General features: G+C 65.3%; 1 protein-coding gene across 5 annotated transcripts in view; it reads left to right on the top strand.

Annotated features, from left to right (window-relative positions):
• The window catches only part of SS18L1 (SS18L1 subunit of BAF chromatin remodeling complex), a 32,273-nt gene extending 11,404 nt beyond the window's left edge, over positions 1-20,869 (top strand). The window contains exons 2-11 of one of the 5 annotated variants that reach the window (XM_051839645.2): positions 671-747; positions 1,884-1,968; positions 2,998-3,142; positions 3,656-3,853; positions 4,858-5,022; positions 5,345-5,446; positions 6,318-6,410; positions 16,063-16,182; positions 17,193-17,320; positions 18,853-20,869. In XM_051839645.2, the coding sequence (XP_051695605.1) occupies positions 671-747; positions 1,884-1,968; positions 2,998-3,142; positions 3,656-3,853; positions 4,858-5,022; positions 5,345-5,446; positions 6,318-6,410; positions 16,063-16,182; positions 17,193-17,320; positions 18,853-18,879 (1,140 nt within the window). In that variant the 3' untranslated portion in view covers positions 18,880-20,869. The other 4 variants (XM_051839662.2, XM_051839663.2, XM_070051640.1 and 1 more) reach the window with 4 other exon arrangements.
• The last annotated feature ends 50 nt before the right edge of the window (positions 20,870-20,919 follow it).

Raw genomic sequence — 20,919 nt, 5'->3', positions numbered from 1 at the left:
GCCCTGTGGCACGCAGTGTGGTGAGGAAGCCGCCACCGCTCCCTGTGGTGACGTCCGGGCCGTGAGCAGCTCACCCTGCCCCTGCCTGGTGTCAGGCACGCTGACCACAGCCCGGCCCCCTGGCCTGTGGCACTTCTCACCGCCGTCCCTTCCTCTCTGTCCTCCATCGCCTCCCACCGGGTCTCCCCAGGCCGTGAATGGCTCCTCGCAGCCGCCGGCACCTTCCTCCGCACTCCTGCACACCTGAAGTGGCCACACGTGCCCTGGGCCAGCCACGGGACCCGGCAGCCCCAGCCCTGGGCACTGTGGCCTCTCGTCGTGCGACCGCCGGGCGGAAGCGTGTAGAGCCCTCCGGGGTCTCCGCTCTGGGAGAGGCGGTGTAGCTCAGAGCTCGGCTCAGCCCGGCCGGGTCTGTGCAGCCCCTCCCCCCACCTCTCACCCCCCCCTGGGGGGGGCTGCTGTGCTGCACCTCGCGTGACCGGGCCTTGAGGGCCTGTGGGCCGGCACGGAGCCCCTGGGTCCTGGCGTCCTTGTGAGCCTCTTGGCTGGCTCTTGCCGGATGGACATGGTCCTACCGTGGACATACCCAGGGCTGAGGGGCACCCCGGGGCTCAGCGCCTAGCACGGCGGCGACTGGGCGGGGCCACCCGCTGACACAGCCTCTCTGCAGATGCTGGATGAGAACCACCACCTGATCCAGAGCATCCTGGACTTCCAGAGCAAAGGCAAGACGGCCGAGTGCACCCAGTGAGTGCCGGGGGCGGGCGAGACGGCCGAGTGCACCCAGTGAGTGCCGGGGGTGGGCCGGAGGCGGGCAAGACAGCCGAGTGCACCCAGTGAGTGCCGGGGGTGGGCCGGGGGCGGGCAAGACGGTCGCTTGCACCCAGTGAGTGCCGGGGGGCGCCGGGAGTCTTCGGGGCGGCGGGGAGAGGGCGCCAGGGAGTCTGCGGGGCGGGCGCCGGGGTGGCGGGGCAGCAGGGCGGGGAGGGAAACTCTGGGGAGGCCTGGCCCCAACACGCGGGCAGCTCCTCCAGGTGGACCCACACTGACCCCCAGGGCCTGACCCAGCGTAAGTTTACAAACTGAAGTCTCAGCCCAGAGCAGGAGGTGTCACAGGGAGGGCTGGGCCCCAGGGTGACAGGGAGGGCTGAGACCCGGGGGTGACAGGAGGGGCTGAGGCCTGGGGATGAGACAGGTGGGGGCTGAGACCCCCAGGGTGACGGGGAGGGCTGAGATCCCTAGGGGGTGACGGGGAGGGCTGAGACCCCCAGGGGTGACAGGAGGGGCTGAGACCTGGGGGTGACAGGAGGGCTGAGACCCGGGGCTGACAGGAGGGCTGAGACTCCTGGGGGTGACAGGAGGGCTGAGGCCTGGGGGTGACAGGAGGGCTGAGGCCCGGGGATGAGACAGGTGAGGGCTGAGACTCCTGGGGGTGACAGGAGGGCTGAGGCCTGGGGGTGACGGGGAGGGCTGAGGCCTGGGGATGAGACAGGTGAGGGCTGAGATCCCCGGGGGTGACAGGAGGGCTGAGACCACCGGGGTGACAGGAGGGCCTCGGTTCAGCTCCCGTCGCCCACGTCCTCCCAGGTTCGGGGGCTGCGGTGTGGAGTCAGCGGGCTCCTGGCTCCCGGGAGGAGGGCTCTGTCCCTGTGGCCGTCAGGCCTCCGCACACCTCTGCTCATCTGTTCCCTGCACGGACTCAGGGACACCGCCCTGTGCCACCACCTCGTCCTCGCCAGTGTTCTGGGGGCGGAGCTGGACCTCTCCCCGCCCCCCCTCGGGGGCCACAGAGGGCCCTGCTCAGGTGTCCTGGTGGGGTCTGGCTGGCGCCAGGGCCGTCCACGAGCTCTGTCCCCCGCCTCAGGCGCATGACTCGCCCGCAGGTACCAGCAGATCCTGCACCGGAACCTGGTGTACCTGGCCACGATCGCCGACTCCAACCAGAACATGCAGTCGCTGCTCCCTGCCGTGAGTACCGCTCGCGCCAGGCACCCTGCCAGGAGTCCCCCGCCTCGCGCCGAGCTGTGCTGCGGGCCGGGGTGATGAAGGCGTCGGGCGGGTCCAGCCTGGGTGGCCCTCCTTAGGGAAGGGAAGGAACCCCCTGGAAGATCCAGACCTCACGCGGTGGCCGCGGCTGCCTGCTTTTGCTCGGGCTCCCCGCGTGACAGCACCGCCAGAGCACACGCGTGTGGGCTGCCGTGCTCCGCGTGGAGCCCAGCGCCGTGAACCTCAGCTGTTCGCTAACTGCGCGGCTTTTCTCTGCCGTTTGATTGTTGAGTGCGTTTCCTCCACCACTGCCGCGGGGACCGGGGCCCTGCTTCCTCGATGTGCGGCCAGCAGTGAGGTGCCGGGACTGCTGTGTCACCAGGGGGCGTCGCTCTGGTGCCCCCGGAAGTGACGGCGTGAATGCCGGGAGGTGCCGGTGGGGCCTGTCGGAGCAGGGCCTCCGCCCTGTGGGTGCCAGCAGGTCCCACCGGGAGCTGGGTTTCTCGGCCCGCTGTGGACAGTGCAGGGTCGGGGGCCGCTTGTAAGCGCGCTCTGACCAGAGCTGGGGGGAAGGGGGATGGGGAACGGTGTGCCCAGCAGGTGCGTGGGGGCAAGGGGAGCCAGCTCGTGCACAGGCCCTGGGCGCAGAGGGGTCTGGGTGAGGGGCACAGGGACGCCTGGCCAGCTCAGCCCGAGGGTGAAGGGGCGTGGCCTGATGGCTGCTGAAAGGGTCCCAGGTGTCCCCCACGTCCAGTGTGTCGATCACCGTGTGGCGGTTGAGTCCTGGTGTCTACGCAGACACCGGTTGTCATCCCCGCCTTGGCCTGAGCTGTCGGGCTGATCTCCCAGTCACCCCCCTGGGTGTGACAGCAGCTGTCGGCTACAGCCGTTCACCGGCAGCCGTGAGACGCGGCAGCACGTCTCATGGCCGCCAGCTCTCTGGAGGGCTCGTGGTGGGCGTCCTCCATCGGCCGGCCCCCTCCCTGAAATGACCCTTCCTGTTGCCCGCAGCCGCCGACACAGAACATGAGCCTGGGCCCCGGAGCGCTGGCCCAGAGCGGCTCCAGCCAGGGCCTGCACTCCCAGGGCAGCCTCAGCGACGCCATCGGCTCGGGCCTGCCCCCGTCCTCACTCATGCAGGGCCAGCTCGGCAACGGTGAGCGGGCGTGGGGGGGCAGCCCTCGAGGGGTTGGGCCGCTCCCCACGGGGCTGGGCGCAGCCGAGGGCGTGGCCACCGTGCATGTCCGCAGCGGGTGAAGCCCGCCTGCAGGTGTGTGCCGACGGCAGGTGCGGGGCTCCGTGGAGATCCTCACGAGATCCGAGTCGTCGTGGGCAGCAGCTGACCCTGTGTGGCCGTGGCAGTGGCTCGCTGACTTCAGCCTCAGTTTTGTTACTTTTTGTTTCTGGGGAGAGGCAGATCTCTCACTCACTGGTGTGGCTCTCGGTGCCGGCCGTGTCCCGGGCTGAAGGGGAGAGCCGGGGACTCAACCCAGACCTCCCGCGGTGGGGGGGGGGGCAGGAAGGGAAGTATTTGAGCCATCGCGGCCTCCCAGGGTCGGAAGCTGGAATCAGAGGCGGAGCTGCAGGCTGGGTGGCGGGGTCTCGGCCCCGCCCCCTCCCCCGAACTGCCTGCTGGGAGCTCAGGCGCCCCCCCCCCCCGCCCTGGCAGGTCCAAACCACGTGTCCATGCAGCAGACGGCACCGAGCACGCTGCCCACCACCTCCATGAGCATGTCGGGCGGCGGCCACGGCACGGGGCCCGGCTACAGCCACTCGGGACCCACCTCGCAGACCGTGCCCATGCAGGGCCAGGGCACCATCAGCAGCTACGTGTCTCGGACCAACATCAACATGCCGTCCAACCCAGGTACTCACCCGCCCGCGCCCGGCTGGGTGTCCCCGTGCTGGGAGGGACATGGGGGTCCTGCCCTGGCTCACGGGGGCTGTGCAAGGGTCCCGAGGAGAAGGCGGCCCCCGGTGTGGGTCTGGAGGGAGGGCACCGGGCGTCGACGCCGGGCTGGTTGTCCCCCGCGGGCTGCAGCCTGGCCCATGGCCCGGACAAGGCGAGGAAGTAGGGCCAGGCAGAGGGAGCCCCGAGCTGGGCTGGCCACGTGGGCCCACATGGGGAGTGACGTCACTCCGCTCCCCGAGTGTACGAGACGCGGGGACCTCAGGGCAGGGAAGCTCCCAGCGAGGTGACTTTGGCTGCATCGACTCAGACCTGTTGCTCCCCGAGCTGGTTGCACCTGTTCCGTGGTCGGGGCGTGCTCCTGCCCCACTTCCCTCGGGCAGTGCTGCTCCGGGGACTCTGGGCAGGCGCCGTGAAGGGACAGGCCGGCCCCCGGCCAGTGCAGAGGACACAGGGCACAGAGGTGGCCAGAGAGACAAGCCGCTCCCCCTGAGACCCGCCTCGGGCAGGGACGAGCAGAACTTGGGTCTGTGGCCTGGAGCGGGCAGAGCCGTGTGCGTCCCCGGGTCTCTCGCCCTGTCTGCTGAACGCCAGCACGCTGAAAACTCTGTTATTTTACTAGAAAAAGAGATTTTCCATGCACGGTGCGTTCCTCACGTGCCCACGATGACCGGGGCTGGGAGCCCAGTCGGGGTCCACGTGGGGGGGGACCCGAGGACCGGGGCCGTCGTCCGCTCCCTCCCAGGGTGTGGCTAGCAGGAAGCCGGCGTCCGAAGGGCTGAGCGGCTCGAACCAGGTTGTCCGCCGGGCGGGGGGCGACGTGGGCGTCCCCGGCAGCAGCTCGGCCCCTGCCTCGGACTCGCACGGCAGCGGGGCCGAGTGCCGGCACGGGGCGGATTCAGGGTCAGGGGCGGGGGCGGGGCAGCTCCCTGGAGTCACCCTGGGCTCTGTCACGCGTGCAGTTTCCATGATGCACCAGCCTGCGGCCACGTCCCACTACAGCTCCGCGCAGGGCGGGAGCCAGCACTACCAGGGCCAGTCACCCATGGCCATGATGGGCCAAGGCGGCCAGGGGAGCGGCATGATGGGACAGCGGCCCATGGCGCCCTACCGGCCGTCCCAGCAAGGTAACGCCCGCGGGCCCCGACCCTGACCACGGTCCCTGGAAGGCAGCCCTGGGGTCTGTCCACATTAGCAGGGGAGGGGCCGCGGTGCCCTGGGGGCTCCTCTGGGTGGGTGGCACAGTCTGAGGCCACCTCTCAGGGCTGGGAGTTGGAGGAGAGTGAAGAGCTGTGCTCCAGGTGGTCCCGTCTCCGGGGTGACCCCAAGGGGTACTCTGTGGGCAGGGCTGCCCTGGGCCCTGCTTCTGAGCCCGTGAGGAAGGTCTCTGTGTCTGGAGAGCTCGGGCACGGTGCTCCCGGCTCCTGAGTGTCACTGTCCCGTCCGCAGGCTCTTCCCAGCAGTACCTGGGCCAGGAGGAGTACTACAGCGAGCAGTACAGCCACAGCCAGGGCGCCTCGGAGCCCATGAGCCAGCAGTACTACCCGGACGGTGAGGCCCTGCCCCTCACCCCGCCAGGGCGCCCAAGGCACGCAGGCATCCCAGCTTCCCCGGGCACAGGGTCCCCATGTCCCAGCTTCCCCGGGGCACAGGGTCCATGCCGACCCGGCTTCTGGGGCGCAGGGTCCATGCCGACGCGGCTTCTCCTGGGGTGTGCCGTGCTGGCGTGTGCTCCCTGACATCCTGCACCCCCTCCATGTCCCCACCGTCCTGGCTTCCCCCAGGGGGTTGTGGGGGAGGGGAGGAACGGTCCCCAACTTCTCACCAGCGGAGCCCACGACGCGCCCCTTTGTGGAGCACACGTGGGGCAGGCCGAGGGCTGGCCTGAGTGGACAGTGCATGTCCTCCGCAGAGAAGCGTGGGCACGTGCTGCCCCCCTTCCCAGAGCTGATGGAGGGGAGGCCGGGAGGTGCAGCCCCAGCCCAGGGGTCCCCGGGAACCGTCTGGGGCTGCAGCCGCTCCTCGCTGTCCCTGTCGTCCTCAGCTGCCCGCTCGTTGGTGGCAGTGGCCTTTAAAGGAGCCCGGCGGGAAAACGGCATCAGCCAAGCCGCGGGGCAGGGGTTGGGCAGGCAGAGCCATCCCCTGCACGTGCCCGAGGTCACAGCGCCCCCTCCTGGACGTGTGGTGAGAAGGGAAGGTGGTCCCCACACCAAACGGGCACCCGGTGGGCTCCACCTCCTTCCACGTGGGGACTCGGCCTCCGGGGACAGCAAGGAGCGGAAACGGACGCCTGCGCTTCCAGGGGAGGCCGAGGGCCGTGAGGCCGGGGAGTGGTCAGTCTGGGGAGATGGACACGTGTCCAGCTCCGTCTTCACCCCAGGCATGGGCACAGGAGCTGACGGTGGCCATGGGTGTCTCGCAGGCCACAGCGATTACGCCTACCAGCAGTCGCCCTACACGGAGCAGAGCTATGACCGCTCGTTCGAGGAGTCCACGCAGCACTACTACGAAGGAGGTAAGGACCCTGGGCCCTGACACGGAGGTGGGCACGCGTGTACATGCACAGAGGGCTCACACGCTGAGACCTGACACAGAGGCGGGCACGTGTGTGCACACACAGAGGGGTCACACGCTGAGACCTGACATGGCATGACAGTGAACACGCGTGTGCACTCACAGAGAGCTCACACTCTGAGATCTGACAGGCAGCGGGCACGCGTGTGCACACACAGAGGGCTCACGCTGAGACCTGACATGGCAGTGGACACACATGTGCACACACAGAGGGCTCACGCTGAGACCTGACACAGAGGCGGGCACGCGTGTGCACACACAGAGGGCTCACACGCTGAGACCTGACATGGCATGACAGTGGGCATGCGTGTGCACGCACAGAGAGCTCACATTCTGAGATCTGACACGGCAGTAGGCAAACGTGTGCACACACAGAGGGCTCACGCTGAGACCTGACAACGACAGTGGGCACGCGTGTGCACGCACAGAGGGTTCACACGCTGAGACCTGACACGGAGGTGGGCACACGTGTGCACGCACAGAGGGCTCACACGCTGAGACCTGACACAGAGGTGGGCACGCGTGTGCACCCACAGAAGGCTCATGCTGAGACCTGACACGGAGGTGGGCACGCATGTGCACGCACAGAGGGCTCACACGCTGAGATCTGACGTGGAGGCGGGCACGCGTGTGCACACACAGAAGGCTCATGCTGAGACCTGACGTGGAGGCGGGCACGTGTGTACACACACAGAAGGCTCACGCTGAGACCTGATATGGCATGACAGTGGGCACGCGTGTGCACACACAGAGAGCTCACACTCTGAGATCTGACATGGCAGTAGGCACACGTGTGCACACACAGAGGGCTCACGCTGAGACCTGACATGGCAGTGGGCACGTGTGTGCACGCACAGAGGGCTCATGCTGAGACCTGACACGGCAGCGGGCACGTGTGTGCACACACAGCAGGGCTCACGCGCTGAGAGGGGGCACAGCATGGCAGGGGCACGGGGTGTGGGAGTTCGCGGTTGGGAGGGGGACACTGCCGTGTGGCCCTGCTGGGGCCCTGAGCCGCCGGGAGCCCCAGACTCAAAGCACACGCGGGCCCCTGGCAAGCCTGAGGCTCCTCAAAGCCCGGCCCCAGCGGCCCAGGGTGCACGTTTGTGGCTGCCTTGGTGTGGCCAGGGCTTCAAGCCCCTCCTGGCCAGGTGAAGCGCGTCTGGGCTGGGGGCCCTGACGGTCACTCCTGCTCCGCCCACGACGGCTCACTCAAGCCGCCAGGGCTGCACGGCCGTGGAGTGGGGAGGAGATGCACCGGTCAGTTCGTGGGCAGGTGTGGGAGGCTGGCCGCAGAGGAGAGCGCTTGGTCCCCTCAGGCCCGGTGGCCTCGGGTCCCCGGCGCCCTGGCTGGAGCGGTGAACGGGGGCTCTGAGGGAGATCCACACGGGGCTGCAGCACGCGCTCTCGGGTAGCTTGGAATGCTGCTTTTATGGTTACAAAAACTGCATAACAAAGTTTGCCATCCTAACAACCGTTTTGTCTCTTTTTAAGAGTTATTTGTTGAAAGGCAGAGTTAGAGGGGGAGACAGAGATCTTCCATCCACTGGTTCATTCCCCAGCTGGCTGCAGGAGCCAGGAGCTTCATCCGGGTCTCCCAAGTGGTGGCAGGGGCCCGGGCACCTGGGCCACCCTCCACTGCTTTCCCGGGTGCATAGCAGGGAGCTGGAGCAGAAGTGGAACAGCCGGGACACAACCGGTGGCTCATGGGACACCTGTGTCCCAGGCAGTGGCTTTGCCCGCTACACCTTGGTGCTGGCCCCATCTTAACCGTGGTTAAGTACAGGGTCCACTGGCATGAAGTGTCCCCATCACCACTGCCCATCTGCAGATTCCCGTCCACACCCCACCCCCACCCCCACCCCCACCACGGCCCCCGGATCGTCGACGTGGTTGTGCCTGACCCGGCAGCTGTCGGACGTGGCTGGGGCACAGCTGCCAGTGTCCCTCAGTCCACGTTCTGGCTGTCGTGGGGACGCCGCCTGCAGGTGGCTCCTCCCGGCCTGCTGCTGGCTCTTCAGGCTGCTCCCAGAAGTGGGGCCGCCGGGTCGCGGGAGCCCACGTTTCACTTCCTGGGAAGCGGCCGAGTGCACACAGCGGCATCGGCTGCACAGGGAGCGGGAAGTCTCACGCTCGGCCCTCACAAGTTCTCCTTGCCGTGGGCTCAGACCCCGCCGTCTTTTCCTGGGTCCTGTCGCGCTCTGCCTGCCTGGCCTGGGAGGACGCTTAACCTGGTGCCCGTCCCTGCTCCCACACAGGCGTTGTGGCCTGGTTCCTGCTGCTGGCTGCCCCGTGCTTCTCTGGGCACTGCTGTCTGGGGCACAGTGAGAGGCTGAGCCAGGAGAGGGCAGTGCCGGGCAGACCTGCACGCGGGCATCCCTGTGGTGTGGGGCGCCCACGCGATGGACGGGACAGCCGAGTGGACGGTGGTGACCTTGCACACCCATTGAGTCCGGCCGTGACAGTCACGTGGCGATGGCCCTAGGCCCACTGTGTGGGCAGCTGACAGCTGTCAGTGTCGTGTGGCCAAGTGTGCACAGCCGGCAGACTCTCACTGGCTACAAATTTTCTTGTTTGGACTTTTTTTTTTTTTTTAAGAGTTGGAGGAGCAACATTGTTGTTGAAGCTGACGGTCTCAGCCTGTTGTGGAGAAATAAACCACCAGGCGTGTGTGCATCCAGCCTCCTGCTGTACCCTGGGAATACAGGCAGTTTTGGTTTTCATTATATCTTCATGAAACTGCGAGAAGAAAAGTAAAGATTAAAAAAGGGGGCTGGCGCTGTGGAGTAGCGGGTACAGCCACCGCCTGCGGCGCCGGCATCCCGTATGGGCGCCGGCTCAAGGCCCGGCTGCTCCACTTCTGGTCCAGCTCTCTGCTGTGGCCTGGGAAAGCAGTGGAAGATGGCCCAAGTGCTTGGGCCCCTGCACCCACGTGGGAGACCTGGAAGAAGCTCCTGGCTCCTGGCTTCAGATCAGCTCAGCTCTGTTGTGGCCAACTGGGGAGTGAACCTGCGGATGGAAGACCTCTCTCTCTCTCTCTCTCTCTCTCTCTCTCTCTGCCTCTCCTCCTCTCTCTGTGTAACTCTGACTTTCAAATAAATAAATCTTAAAAAAAAAAAAGGGGCCGGCGCCGTGGCTCACTTGGTTAATCCTCCGCCTGTGGCGCTGGCATCCCACATGGGTGCCGGATTCTGTCATGGTTGCTCCTCTTCCAGTCCAGCTCTCTGCTGTGGCCCGGGAAGGCAGTGGAGGATGGCCCAAGTGCTTGGGCCCTGTACCCCATGGGAGACCAGGAGGAAGCACCTGGCTCCTGGCTTTGGATCGGCGCAGTGCCAGCCGTAACAGCCATTTGGGGGGTGAACCAACAGAAGGAAGACCTTTCTCTCTGTCCCTCTCTCTTTCTCACTGTCTAACTCTATCTGTCAAATAAATACAAAAAATAACTAAAAAAGGAAGACGGGCGAGTGCTGGAGGTAGAGCCGCTGCCTGGGATGTCCGCGTCGCCCCCGAGAGTCCGGGGTCGGGTCCTGACTCCAGCTTCCTACCGATGCGCACCCTGGGGGCCCAGTGACGGCTCAGGTGCTCGGGTCCCTGCGCCCGCGTGGGAGACCTGGGTGGAGCTCCTGGCTCCTGGCTTTGGCCTGGCCCAGCCCTGGCTGTTGGGAGCATTTGGGGAGTGAACCATCGAATGGAAGATACCTTTTGTTCTCTCTCTGTTTCTGCTTTGCAAATAAAAAGTCAATTAAAAAAAAAACAAGATTTCTTTGAAAATGTAAAACGAAGAGAAGACAGAATGAAGGCACTCGTGGCCAGTGTCCGTGAGCCGAATGTGGCGCTGCCAGCTGGGCCGGCCCTCGGGCCCTCCCGTGCTCCTCGGGCGGGCGCTGATGCTGCCCCGGCCACGCAGACGCCTGCCTCAGACGGCCGTGCAGCCCCCGAGACGCGGCCTGTGTCCCGCTCCCGTCATTGACGGCCGAGGCTCCCAGGCGGGTTGCAGTCGCGCAGTCTCCTGCATTTAGGAGTGCCTTGTTCGTGTTGTGGGTTAGATTCCCACGGGGGCGACGTGCAGGGGTGTGACGCAGCCCTGGCATCACCAGGTCTCCGGTGTTCCAGCCACCCTGCTTGCATAGGCAGGGGGCGGCAGCGTGATCCCCAAACAGGTTACGCTTGATAAAGGTGAGCTGGGTGGCAGGCCCTGGAGTTGCTCCTGAGAGGTGGCATCTGGCAGGAGCCCCGTGGCGTCTGTAGAATTGGAGGGTGCTGGCAGCCGGCGCTGGGGTTCAGCCGCCATCTCGAAGCCAGCATCCCACATGGGTGCCGGTTCAAGTCCCGGCCGCTCCACTTCCCACTCAGCTCCCTGCTGATGCACCTGGGAAAGCAGCAGAAGGGGTTCCAAGTGCTTGGGAGGTGAGCTGTCATTCCAGGCTCCCGGCTTCAGCCTGGCCCAGCCATGGCTGCGGAGGCCGTCTGGGAAGATCTCTCTCTAACCGTGTCTTTCAGTTAAGCAAATAATCTTTAAAAAGAGAAGTGTTGGAGGATGCTGACATGCAGAGGACCAGAGGCAGGAAGGGCCTTGGAATTGGGCAGCCAAACCAGGAGGGGAATGAGGGAGACGGGTCAGCTGATGGGGGCGTCAGGGACGCTGTCGGGCAGGGCCCCGTGCTTGGTGGCAGAGGGTGGCCCGGCAGCAGGAGCCACAGGCCGGTTGTTTGCCGTTGCAGTGGGGTCTGCATCGGCCCAGCTGAGGGAGCCAGGTGCACCCTGATGTGGCTGAGGGCCCTGCTGCTGCCCCTGGGGCCCCCTGGAGCTCCTGAAAGCCCAGCAGGTGCCCAGCAGGGTCGTGGGGTGTAAGCCCCCCTCATGCACTCTCTCGACCGAAGCCCACGGGACTAGGCAGTCTGGGCAGGAGTGGAAGTGGCCTCCTTCCCTGATCTCCCCAGTGGGAGTTTGTTGCCTCTTCAGAAACTGGTCATCACACCATCACTGTCACCGTTATGCCAGATCACTGTCACCATCGCACCAACACCGTCACCACATTACCATCACACCATTGTCATCACACCATCGTCATCACACCGTCACCATCATGCCATCACCCATCACACCATCACCACATCACCATCACACCAACACCATCACATCACCACCACCCCATCATCACACCAACACCGTCACTGTTGCTGTCACCGTCATGCCAGATCACCGTCACCATCATGCCATCACCCCATCACCCCACCACCATCACACCAACACCATCATGCCATCACCATGACACCGTCACCATCACACCATCACCATCATGCCATCACCAGCTCCATCATGCCATCGCCACATCACCGTCGCCGTCGCCGTCTGCACCCGTCCTAGATTCCATTGCCTGTTGTCTCGTGACTTTTGCAGGGTTTCACCAAGTGGCGGGCGCGTCCTCCCAGGATTGGGCGTTCGGAACAGCACCTGCTGCCTTTACAACCACATTCCTAGCATTTGTTTTTTATTTTTACTTATCTGAAAGGCAGAGAGACAGGGGCTGGGGGGAGGGGGTGGACACCGTGAGACAGAGGAGAGACATCTTCCATCTGCTGGTTCACTCCCCAAATGCCCGCAACAGGTCTGTCCAAGGCCAAAGTCAGGAGCCCAGAACTCCACCTGTCGCCCATTGGGGTCGCGGGGGCCCCTGCCCGAGCCCTCACCTGCTGCCTCTCAGGGTGCACATTAGCAGGGAGCTGCAGTCGGAGGCGGGGCTGGGACCCTGACCCCGGCACCCCTGCACCCTGGCCTGGGCTGCCCCAAGCACCACCACCCCCCCCCCCCGCTCTTTGTAAATAGGCAGGATGTGTTTGCCGAGCGGTGCCGCCCATCCCTTCCGTTAGCCACAACACAGAATGCCCTGAGAGTCTCAGAAGTAGAAGACAAGGTTCCTTTGCCAGCGATCCGGGAAGGGCGCACCACCCACCACTGCTGTTCCAAGCTGTTCTCGAAGGAGCTGGCCAGGCGCCCTCCAGCCCTGATGGTCTGCCCAGGCACCCCCAGACCGTGCCTCCAGCCCTGATGGTCTGCCCAGGCACCCCCAGACCGTGCCTCCAGCCCTGATGGTTTCCCCAGGCACCCCCAGACCGTGCCTCCAGCCCTGATGGTCTGCCCAGGCACCCCCAGACCATGCCTCCAGCCCTGATGGTTTCCCCAGGCACCCCCAGACCATGCCTCCAGCCCTGATGGTCTGCCCAGGCACCCCCAGACCATGCCTCCAGCCCTGATGGTTTCCCCAGGCACCCCCAGACCATGCCTCCAGCCCTGATGGTCTGCCCAGGCACCCCCAGACCATGCCTCCAGCCCTGATGGTTTCCCCAGGCACCCCCAGACCATGCCTCCAGCCCTGATGGTCTGCCCAGGCACCCCCAGACCGTGCCTCCAGCCCTGATGGTCTGCCCAGGCACCCCCAGACCATGCCTCCAGCCCTGATGGTCTGCCCAGGCACCCACAGACCGTGCCTCCAGCCCCCACAGAGCTGGCTGCTGGGGTTCACTGGCGCTTGTCCGTGCCGGGTCACCTGGGCGGTTCTCCAGGTGATGAGAGCCAGGCTCTCCTCGCGCTGGAGCTGCTTCTCAGAGCCTGTGGCTCCATCTGTTGATGTTGGGCCTGTTAACATCTATTGTGCGCCTGCTATGTACCAGGCAGAGCTGGCCAGTCTGATGAATCGTCGCCGTCAGCTGTTGTCGAATAAAGATTGTGAGAACGTGCAGGCTGCCAGACGCATCCAAACCCTGAGAAACCTGCCACGGCGCCCATCGGTTATCAGGCGCCTGATGAAGACCCAGGGACTTGGGGCCGGTGCTGCGGCGTAGCTGCTGGAGGCACTGCCTGCAACAGCGGGGTCTCCTGTCGGCACTGGTTCCGGCTGCTCCGCTCCCATCCAGCTCCCTGCTGTGGCCTGGGAAAGCAGCAGGAGCGGCCCCTGCACCCACGTGGGAGGCCCGGAAGCAGCTCCTGGCTCCAGCCTGGCCCAGCCCTGGCCTTTGTAGCCATCTGGAGAGAGAGCCAGTGGGTGGAAGATCTCTGTTCCTCTCGGTAGCTCTCACTGTCAACTAAACAAATCTTAGGGAAAAAGGACTGAGGTCTGCCGCCCTCGCTGGAGGCCTCCTTTGCCTTGGCCGGGCGGAGGGAGGGGTGCCGGGGCCTCTCTGTCCGCAGTGCTGAGCGTCTGGAGGAGCCAAGGTGCTTCTCCCGCGCGCCCGCCCCGAGTGGGAGCCCCTGTTAGTTTATTATCTTTGCAACTAATTGAGTTTCCCTAGTAGGTTCTTAAGCCTTTCCAGTGTGAGCTGTCTCTCAGTGAAGCTGGTATTTTTAAAGTGTAGTACTAGGATCCAGGTTTGTTTTTTTTTTTTTTTGGCAGGCAGAGTGCACAGTGAGAGAGAGAGACAGAGAGAAAGGTCTTCCTTTGCCGTTGGTTCACCCTCCAGTGGCTGCTATGGCTGGCACGCTGTAGCCGGCGCACCGCGCTGATCCAAAGGCAGGAGCCAGGTACTTATCCTGGTCTCCCATGGGGTGCAGGGCCCAAGCACTTGGGCCATCCTCCACTGCACTCCCTGGCCACAGCAGAGAGCTGGCCTGGAAGAGGGGCAACCGGGACAGGATCCGGCGCCCCGACCGGGACTAGAAACCGGTGTGCCGGCGCCGCAGGCGGAGGATTAGCCTTGTGAGCCACGGCGCCGGCTGAGATACAGTTTTAAAATACTTAAAGTTTACACTGTAAGGAAAGTTTGTCACAGCCAGAAAATTGGAAAAGTGGATTTCTGGACTCTCCCAATACCAGCTTCACAATCTGGCCTCTTACTGTGCGTCTCCAGTATCTCCTAGGACACTTTAAAAAAGAAAAAAGATTTATGCACTTTATTTGAAAGGCAGAGTTGCAGAGTCACAGAGAGAGAGAGAGAGAGACAGCTCTTCCGTCTGCTGGTTCACTCCCCAAATGGCCACAACAACCAAGGCTGGGCCAGGCCAAAGCCAGGAGCTTTGGTTCTCCTGTGTGGATGCAGGGCCCCAGGCACTTGGGCCGTTTTCCACTGCTTTCCCAGGCCGTTAGCAGGGAGTTGATTGGAAGTAGAACAGCTGGGACTTGAACCGGCACCCATATGGGATGCCAGCACTACAGGCGGCAGCTTTACCAGCTACAGCACTGGCCCCCAAGTTTATCTGAGACAGGACACTAGCTCCCATCTGCCAACTCAATCCCAAATGACCACGGTGGTGTAGGCTGGGTAGAGGCTGAAGCAGGAGCCAGGAACTCCATCCGGGTCTCCCTTGGGGACGCTGGGACCCGAGTGCTTGAGCCAGCACTGCTGTGTGCACTCCAGGAAGCCGAGACCGGGAGCCAGAGCTGGGACTCAGACCCAGGCCCTCCAGTGTGGCGTGGCGTCGTGATCAGCGCGTGAGCCACTGGGCCGGGAGCCGTTTCTGGGATTTGCCTGCTGGTGCTGGACCGACCTCACCCAGCCACAGGAGTGCACACGGTGCCCTCGGCGTGTGTGGTGGAGCAAAGCCCACAGAGAGCAAGGCTGCGCTGAGAGTCTGCTGTTCGTAAGGGTGCCACGAGGCCGTGGGTGGAGCTCCGGCCTCGGGACGCCTCCCACAAGACTCCCACGTCCTGGCTGATGGTCCCCCTGAACTCGGCGATGACTCGGAGCCATGGTTACTCTCTCCTGAGAGCAGCTTAGGCCCTTCTCTCCGCCATCAGCCTTCTTCCACAATGAGGCATTTAGCGGGGGTCTGCCTCGCCTGAACCTCCACCCAGCCCTGGGAGGAGGGGTGTCCTACCGCCACTCACGGGAGCCCCCGGTGGCGCCGTGCGCGTTTCCCAGCCAGGGCCCTGCCAATGCTGGCTGCCGGTTCTCATCCGTGCTGCTGCTCTCGACTGCGGGGACGACCAGAGGATGGCCTGCCTCGCGACCTGTACGCAGGACATGCCTCGCTCGGCTCCGCCTGGGCGCGGTGCCCCGGCCTCGGCCTCGGGTCCCAGGGCTGCGCCTCCCTGCCTGGGGTTTCCCTCACAGCGGAGTCTGCAGGGGCCTGTGCTCCTGGGAGCGGGCCGGCTGTGCTGGCCTCCTGGGGCTGCCATAGCCAAGGACCACAGCACCCACCTCTGCACGTTCTGTAGGCCGGAGTGCGGGATCGGAGGGTCGCTGGGCGGGTTCCTCCTGGGGGCTCCATAGGAATCCGCCCCAGTGCCCCTGCCGCTGCTGGGGCCGTCCGCGTCCCTGGCCTGTGCAGGCCTCGCTGCCAGCCCTGCCTGCTCCCCCGGGCCCCGGGTCCACGTTGCCCTCTGCTCCGGACTCACCAGTCCCACTGCTCAGAGCCCGGGCGTAGGACTTGCGCGCGTGCGCTTGGGGCGCTGTGTGTCTTCGCTGTAGCGGGAACCGTTTCGTTTCTCTGGCTTCCCGTCTGTGAAGTTACACGAGAACACGCAGCGCGGTGCTGGAGTCGTGAAACAGGACACCCCGACGCAGACCCGGGTCAGGGACTCCCAGTGCCCGTGCGGCAGGCGGGGAACCGGGGGCCGGCGTTCCTGCCTGCGAATGAGCTCCCTGCCTCCCCCCCAGGAAACTCCCAGTACAGCCAGCAGCAAGCCGGCTACCAGCAGGGCGGTGCCCAGCAGCAGAGCTACTCACAGCAGCAGTACCCCAACCAGCAGAGCTACCCCGGGCAGCAGCAGGCCTACGGTAAGGGGCTGCACCGCACGCAGGCTGCCGTCACCGGGCGCGGGCCAGGGGACCTGCTTGTGCGTCGTTTGCGGGTGGTAGAGTCCCTGGTACCCAGCACAGCCTGCGCGACCATGGCACGCTTGTTGTGGCTGGGACGCGAGGAGCCGGCCAGACTCCACGCTGGGTTCAGACCTCACTGCTTTCCCAAGACCCCGCCTGTCAGTCTCCCGGGAGCCTCGGGCCTGGGAGGACGGTGTGCAGGGGCCGGGTCTGGCCCTTTGTGGCAGCTCTCGGGCTGTGTGCTGTTCTCACACGGGCCAGGGCACGGGATTTGGACGACCAGGTGGGGCCTGCCTGTGCAAGCTCACCCTGGCCACGCCCACGCGCTGTCTGCTGCCATCCCGGCTCCCTGGCCCCTCCCTGTGCTTCAGAAGCCCACACTCCTGGGGAGGTTATCTGGGCTGTGTGGAACCTTCCGGAAGGAAAGTGCCCCTCTCCCACTTAGGTACTTCTGTGGGCGCTCACCAGGAATACTCATCCCCCCGTGGGCTCCGACCCGGCACCACGCATCCCCCCGTGGGCTCCGACCCGGCACCACGCATCCCCCCGTGGGCTCTGACCCGACACCACGCAGCCCCCCGTGGGCTCCGACCCGGCACCACGCATCCCCCCCGAGGGCCCTGACCCGGCACCACGCATCCCCCCGTGGGCTCCGACCCGGCACCATGCATCCCCCCGTGGGCTCTGACCCGGCACCACGCATCCCCCCAAGGGCCCTGACCCGGCACCACACATCCCCCTGTGGGCTCTGACCCGGCACCACTTGATCCGGGAAGCACCGCTGTGCTGAGAGGCTGTGGCCCTGGCTCTGGCGCGGGGGTGCAGCCATGGTGCCCCAGGGGGCTGGTGCAGGGCTGCATGGCTTCTCACCGCGGACTTAACAGTGAGGGAGAGCAGGGACCTGCTCCCGGGGAGATTTGCAGACGGCTAACGCGCAGCCTGGCCTCACGGCCCCCGTGTCTTCTCAGGGCCTGCCCAGGGAGCCCCCTCGCAGTACTCCGGCTACCAGCAGGGACAAGGCCAGCAGTACGGAAGCTACAGAGCGTCACAGGCCGGACCGTCCTCCCAGCAGCAGCGGCCCTACGGCTACGAGCAGGCAAGCGTTCTGGGTGTTTGCAGACGCGCCCGTCGCGGCGTGACGAGGGTCTCACTTGCGGGCGTCAGGAACAATCAGGCAGAGCTCGCTGGCTTCCAGGCTCCCTCCGGAGTGCGAGTCCTGAGCCGTGAGGTCTTTAAGTCACTCTGTGTTTGCACTGGCCTCTGTCTGGCGGCTAGACCCACGGGCAGGATTCTCTCCGTTCCTCCGTTCACTCTGCAAACATCCACTGTGCGTCTGCTGGGGTGGGGACGGAGAGGCACAGAGCACGGCCCTTATCGGGGGCGGGCAGGCACAGGTGGTGTCATCCTGGGGCAAAGATGTGGGGAAGCACTGGAGGAGGGAGCCAGGCGGGACTGTGCCTGCCAAGGTGGCAGGTGAGCGGGGCCCCACGGAGCTGAGGCGAGAGAATTCCTGACAGCAGAGCACGGGCTCCGGGAGGCAGAGCGCAGGTCTGCCCCGCTGTGCGCAGGCGGGAAACTGGCCAGCACGGCTGGCGCTGTGCGCGGCCTGGCTGCACCTGCCGAGGAGCACTGGCTGGGCAGATCAGAGGCGGGGCTTCGTTCTGGCGGGGCGAGGCCTTCCTCGATAGGGTCCTGGGAATAAGCGGTGAGCGTCCCGGCCTAATTGTGTGGCCTGGGAGACGGCGCCTTTGTGCCTGCAGAGGAGACGCAAGCGAGGGAGACGGGGAATCCACTCTGGGACGCGTGTCCGTCCGCCTCCCCGACAGTGATGTATGTAGTGTTCTCCGGAGAGCTGCTGGCCCCAGTCTCAGCATCGACTCTGCTGGGTTCAGGGCTGGGTCTCTGGGCACTGCCTGTGGGTGCTCACGGAGACACACAAGCCCCCCTGGGACCCACCGGGCCAGCCCTGACCGTGGGTGGCCCGGACTGCCGCTCTCCGCCGTTGGCCTCCAGTCTTGGGGTTTCCTCTGACCCAGCTGTGGAGGAGCAGGTAGGCTGATCAGACCCCATTCCCGCTCACAAGCGGCTCCCGGGCCAGGGAGGCACAGACCCCAGCAGCCCCCCTCCCTCGCTTCTGGGCTGGGTGTTTCCAGGAAGCCCGATAAGCACCTGGGGAGTGACTCAGTCTTGGTCGGATGACCCGCCCCCGCCCGGGGCCTCCAGTCCCGTGGTGGCGCTGGCCACCTGCACGCGCTGTAGATTTTCTATTGACTCAAACCCATACCCTCGGCCACTTCCTGCATTCCCACTTCAACGAGGCGGGAGGTGTGGCTGGCATCTGGGGTGCTCAGACCTGCGGCTGGAGACCCCTTCGAGGCTGGGTCAGGCGAGGCTCTGGCTAGGACACCTGCCCGGCCACAGTGAGCCCAGGGTAGCGCTCAGCCCTCTGGCTCTGACCTGAAGCTCAGCCGAGGGGGGCGGTCCCACCCGGGAGCCAGGCCGCCTGCCTCGCAGAGCCGGCCGGTCTTCGCCTCCTTCCTCCCGTCCCCCACGTGTTGCCTGGCGGTGGGGTCTGCCCCACCTTGTACTCACAGCGGCCGAGGCATAATCTGTGTTGATCTCTTTCAGGGCCAGTATGGGAACTACCAGCAGTAGGGGACGGGCGTTCCTGGAGCACTTGTACAGCGTGTCCGTCCAGGGCGTGCACGGGCCGACGGCAGTTCCGGTGAACTGTGACGTGCTGGTGGCCGCTGTGCCCGGCGCCATGCTGGGTATGAGGCCGCACGTGCCCCGCGGCTGCCTGGCCGCGTGCTGCTGGACACGATGGAGAGGCTGTCCCTCCTCTGTGCGCAGCCCCTCGATGCTTCTGGCTGGCTGCGGGGTCGTCTCGTCATCACGGGATTCTGTCCAGCGATGGGCTGTGGCTACCCACACTTCATCCGTGTGTTCATGGGAACAGACCAGGGTCGGCTCTCTCCCCACACACGTGTTGGAATGTGGGCTGTGACTTTCTTCAACTGCACCTGCGCGTGACCCGGGCACAGCCCCGGGCGGCACAGCCCCGGGCGGCAGCTTCTCCCTGTGCCTCCGTGGTCGGGCACAGGGGCCGGCGTGACCCGGCACAGCCCTGGGCGCAGCCTCCTCCCTCCCCGTGGTCGGGGCGGGGTGGCAGCCGCTTCCTGGGCCCCGGTGCTGGCGCTGTCTTCTGTGTTGGCCAGTGTCTTACTCAGTGGAAGGACAAAGCTGCTTCCCCTGGACGGGCCGCGGATGGGCTCCCGGAGCTGGCTCATGGCCGTGCCCTGCCAGTCCTGTTGAGCCAAAAGTGTCATGTGTTTGTCCTACGAAGTGAAGAGGGATCAGTGAGCGTCTTCCAAGTGCGCGTGTCCGTGAGGGCCTTGTGTGCCGGCCCCGGCAGGGACACGGTCCTCCAGGAACGGCCTTGGTGCTTGCCTGTAGCTGACGGGCATTGCTGGGGGTGGATACGCCCGTCCTCTGTACAGAGCACGGCGCTCCAGACGGCGGCGGGCTGTGGTTCCGATTACTTCTGCCGGGACCCACTGCCCAGCTCCCCAAGCGAGTGCCCCCTCCTTTTGGGGATAACCAGCATCACGTTCGGTTTGAAGAGCCCGGTAATGTTACCGTGTTCTCCGCCGCGTGAGTGCAGGTCTCGGAGAAACCTGAGTGACGCGTGCTTCCCGACATCAGCCCCACGTCAGAATCTGCTTGGGAAACCCCACAGGCAGCCTGTCCACTGAGGCGGCGCGCACGCCTGGCCAGCCCTCACCTGGACCACAGGCAGGACCTCACTGTTGCCGGACGCCTGGCCAGCCCTCACACGGGCCACAGGCTCTCACTGTGGGTTCTCTCTCAACACCGTTGGGTAAATGCGGGTCTCTTTCAAGAGCTACCAGGAAAACACAAGACGATATCCAGTCCTTGGTGTTTAAGGCCGCCGAGAGCGCTGTTCACGATTTTTAAGAATCAGTTGTTTCGTCATGGGGCGCTTTAGCGCCTGGCCAGCACTGCCCTGGCCCTGAGGCCCGCGCTGGGAACGCGGGGTCCAGCGCCCGAGGCTGACGGCCAGAACCCCCTGAGGGAAGACAGCCCGCCTCCCTCTCCCCTGTCTCGGGGCGCGCCCGCCTCGGGGTGCACCTGCCTCGCCCCTGCGCCCGCCGGGGTGCACCTGCCTCACCCCTGCGCCCCGCCGGGGTGCACCTGCCTCACCCCTGCACCCCGCCGGGGTGCACCCGCCTCACCCCTGCGCCCGCCTCGGGGCCGCGTAAACGCGTCTTGAGAGGACCCCGCAAACCCGGCCCGGACCTCGGCCGGAAATGTCTTACATCAAGAACTCGAATGAATGTCGTGCATATATTTTGAGAAGCACTTTGTGAAATAGTTTGTACATTTGTTCCCTAATTTATACATCGTTGGTGTTAATATATTTAACGAGGAGTAACAGTTTTATTTATTGTTTGTCGTCCGTTTTTTGTAACACCGCGGGGCGAGCGTGAGGCCGGCGAGCGTGGAGGCGCCGCGGCCGCCGGGCCGTCCACGCGAGGCCGGCGGACACGCGGGAGGCTGCCCCGGCGGGCGGCCACTGCGCCTCCTGTGTCGTCTCAATAAACTGCTTCTTCAGCCCCGTGAAGCGAGTCTTGATGCCGTTCGCGGCGCCGCGGGTTCTGCACGCACGCACCG

The sequence above is a fragment of the Oryctolagus cuniculus genome, chromosome 11 (assembly GCF_964237555.1).
Source record: "Oryctolagus cuniculus chromosome 11, mOryCun1.1, whole genome shotgun sequence".
Lineage (NCBI taxonomy): Eukaryota > Metazoa > Chordata > Mammalia > Lagomorpha > Leporidae > Oryctolagus > Oryctolagus cuniculus.
The sequence above is the reverse complement of the archived record's forward strand: the minus strand, read 5'-3'. Positions and strand labels throughout refer to the sequence as shown.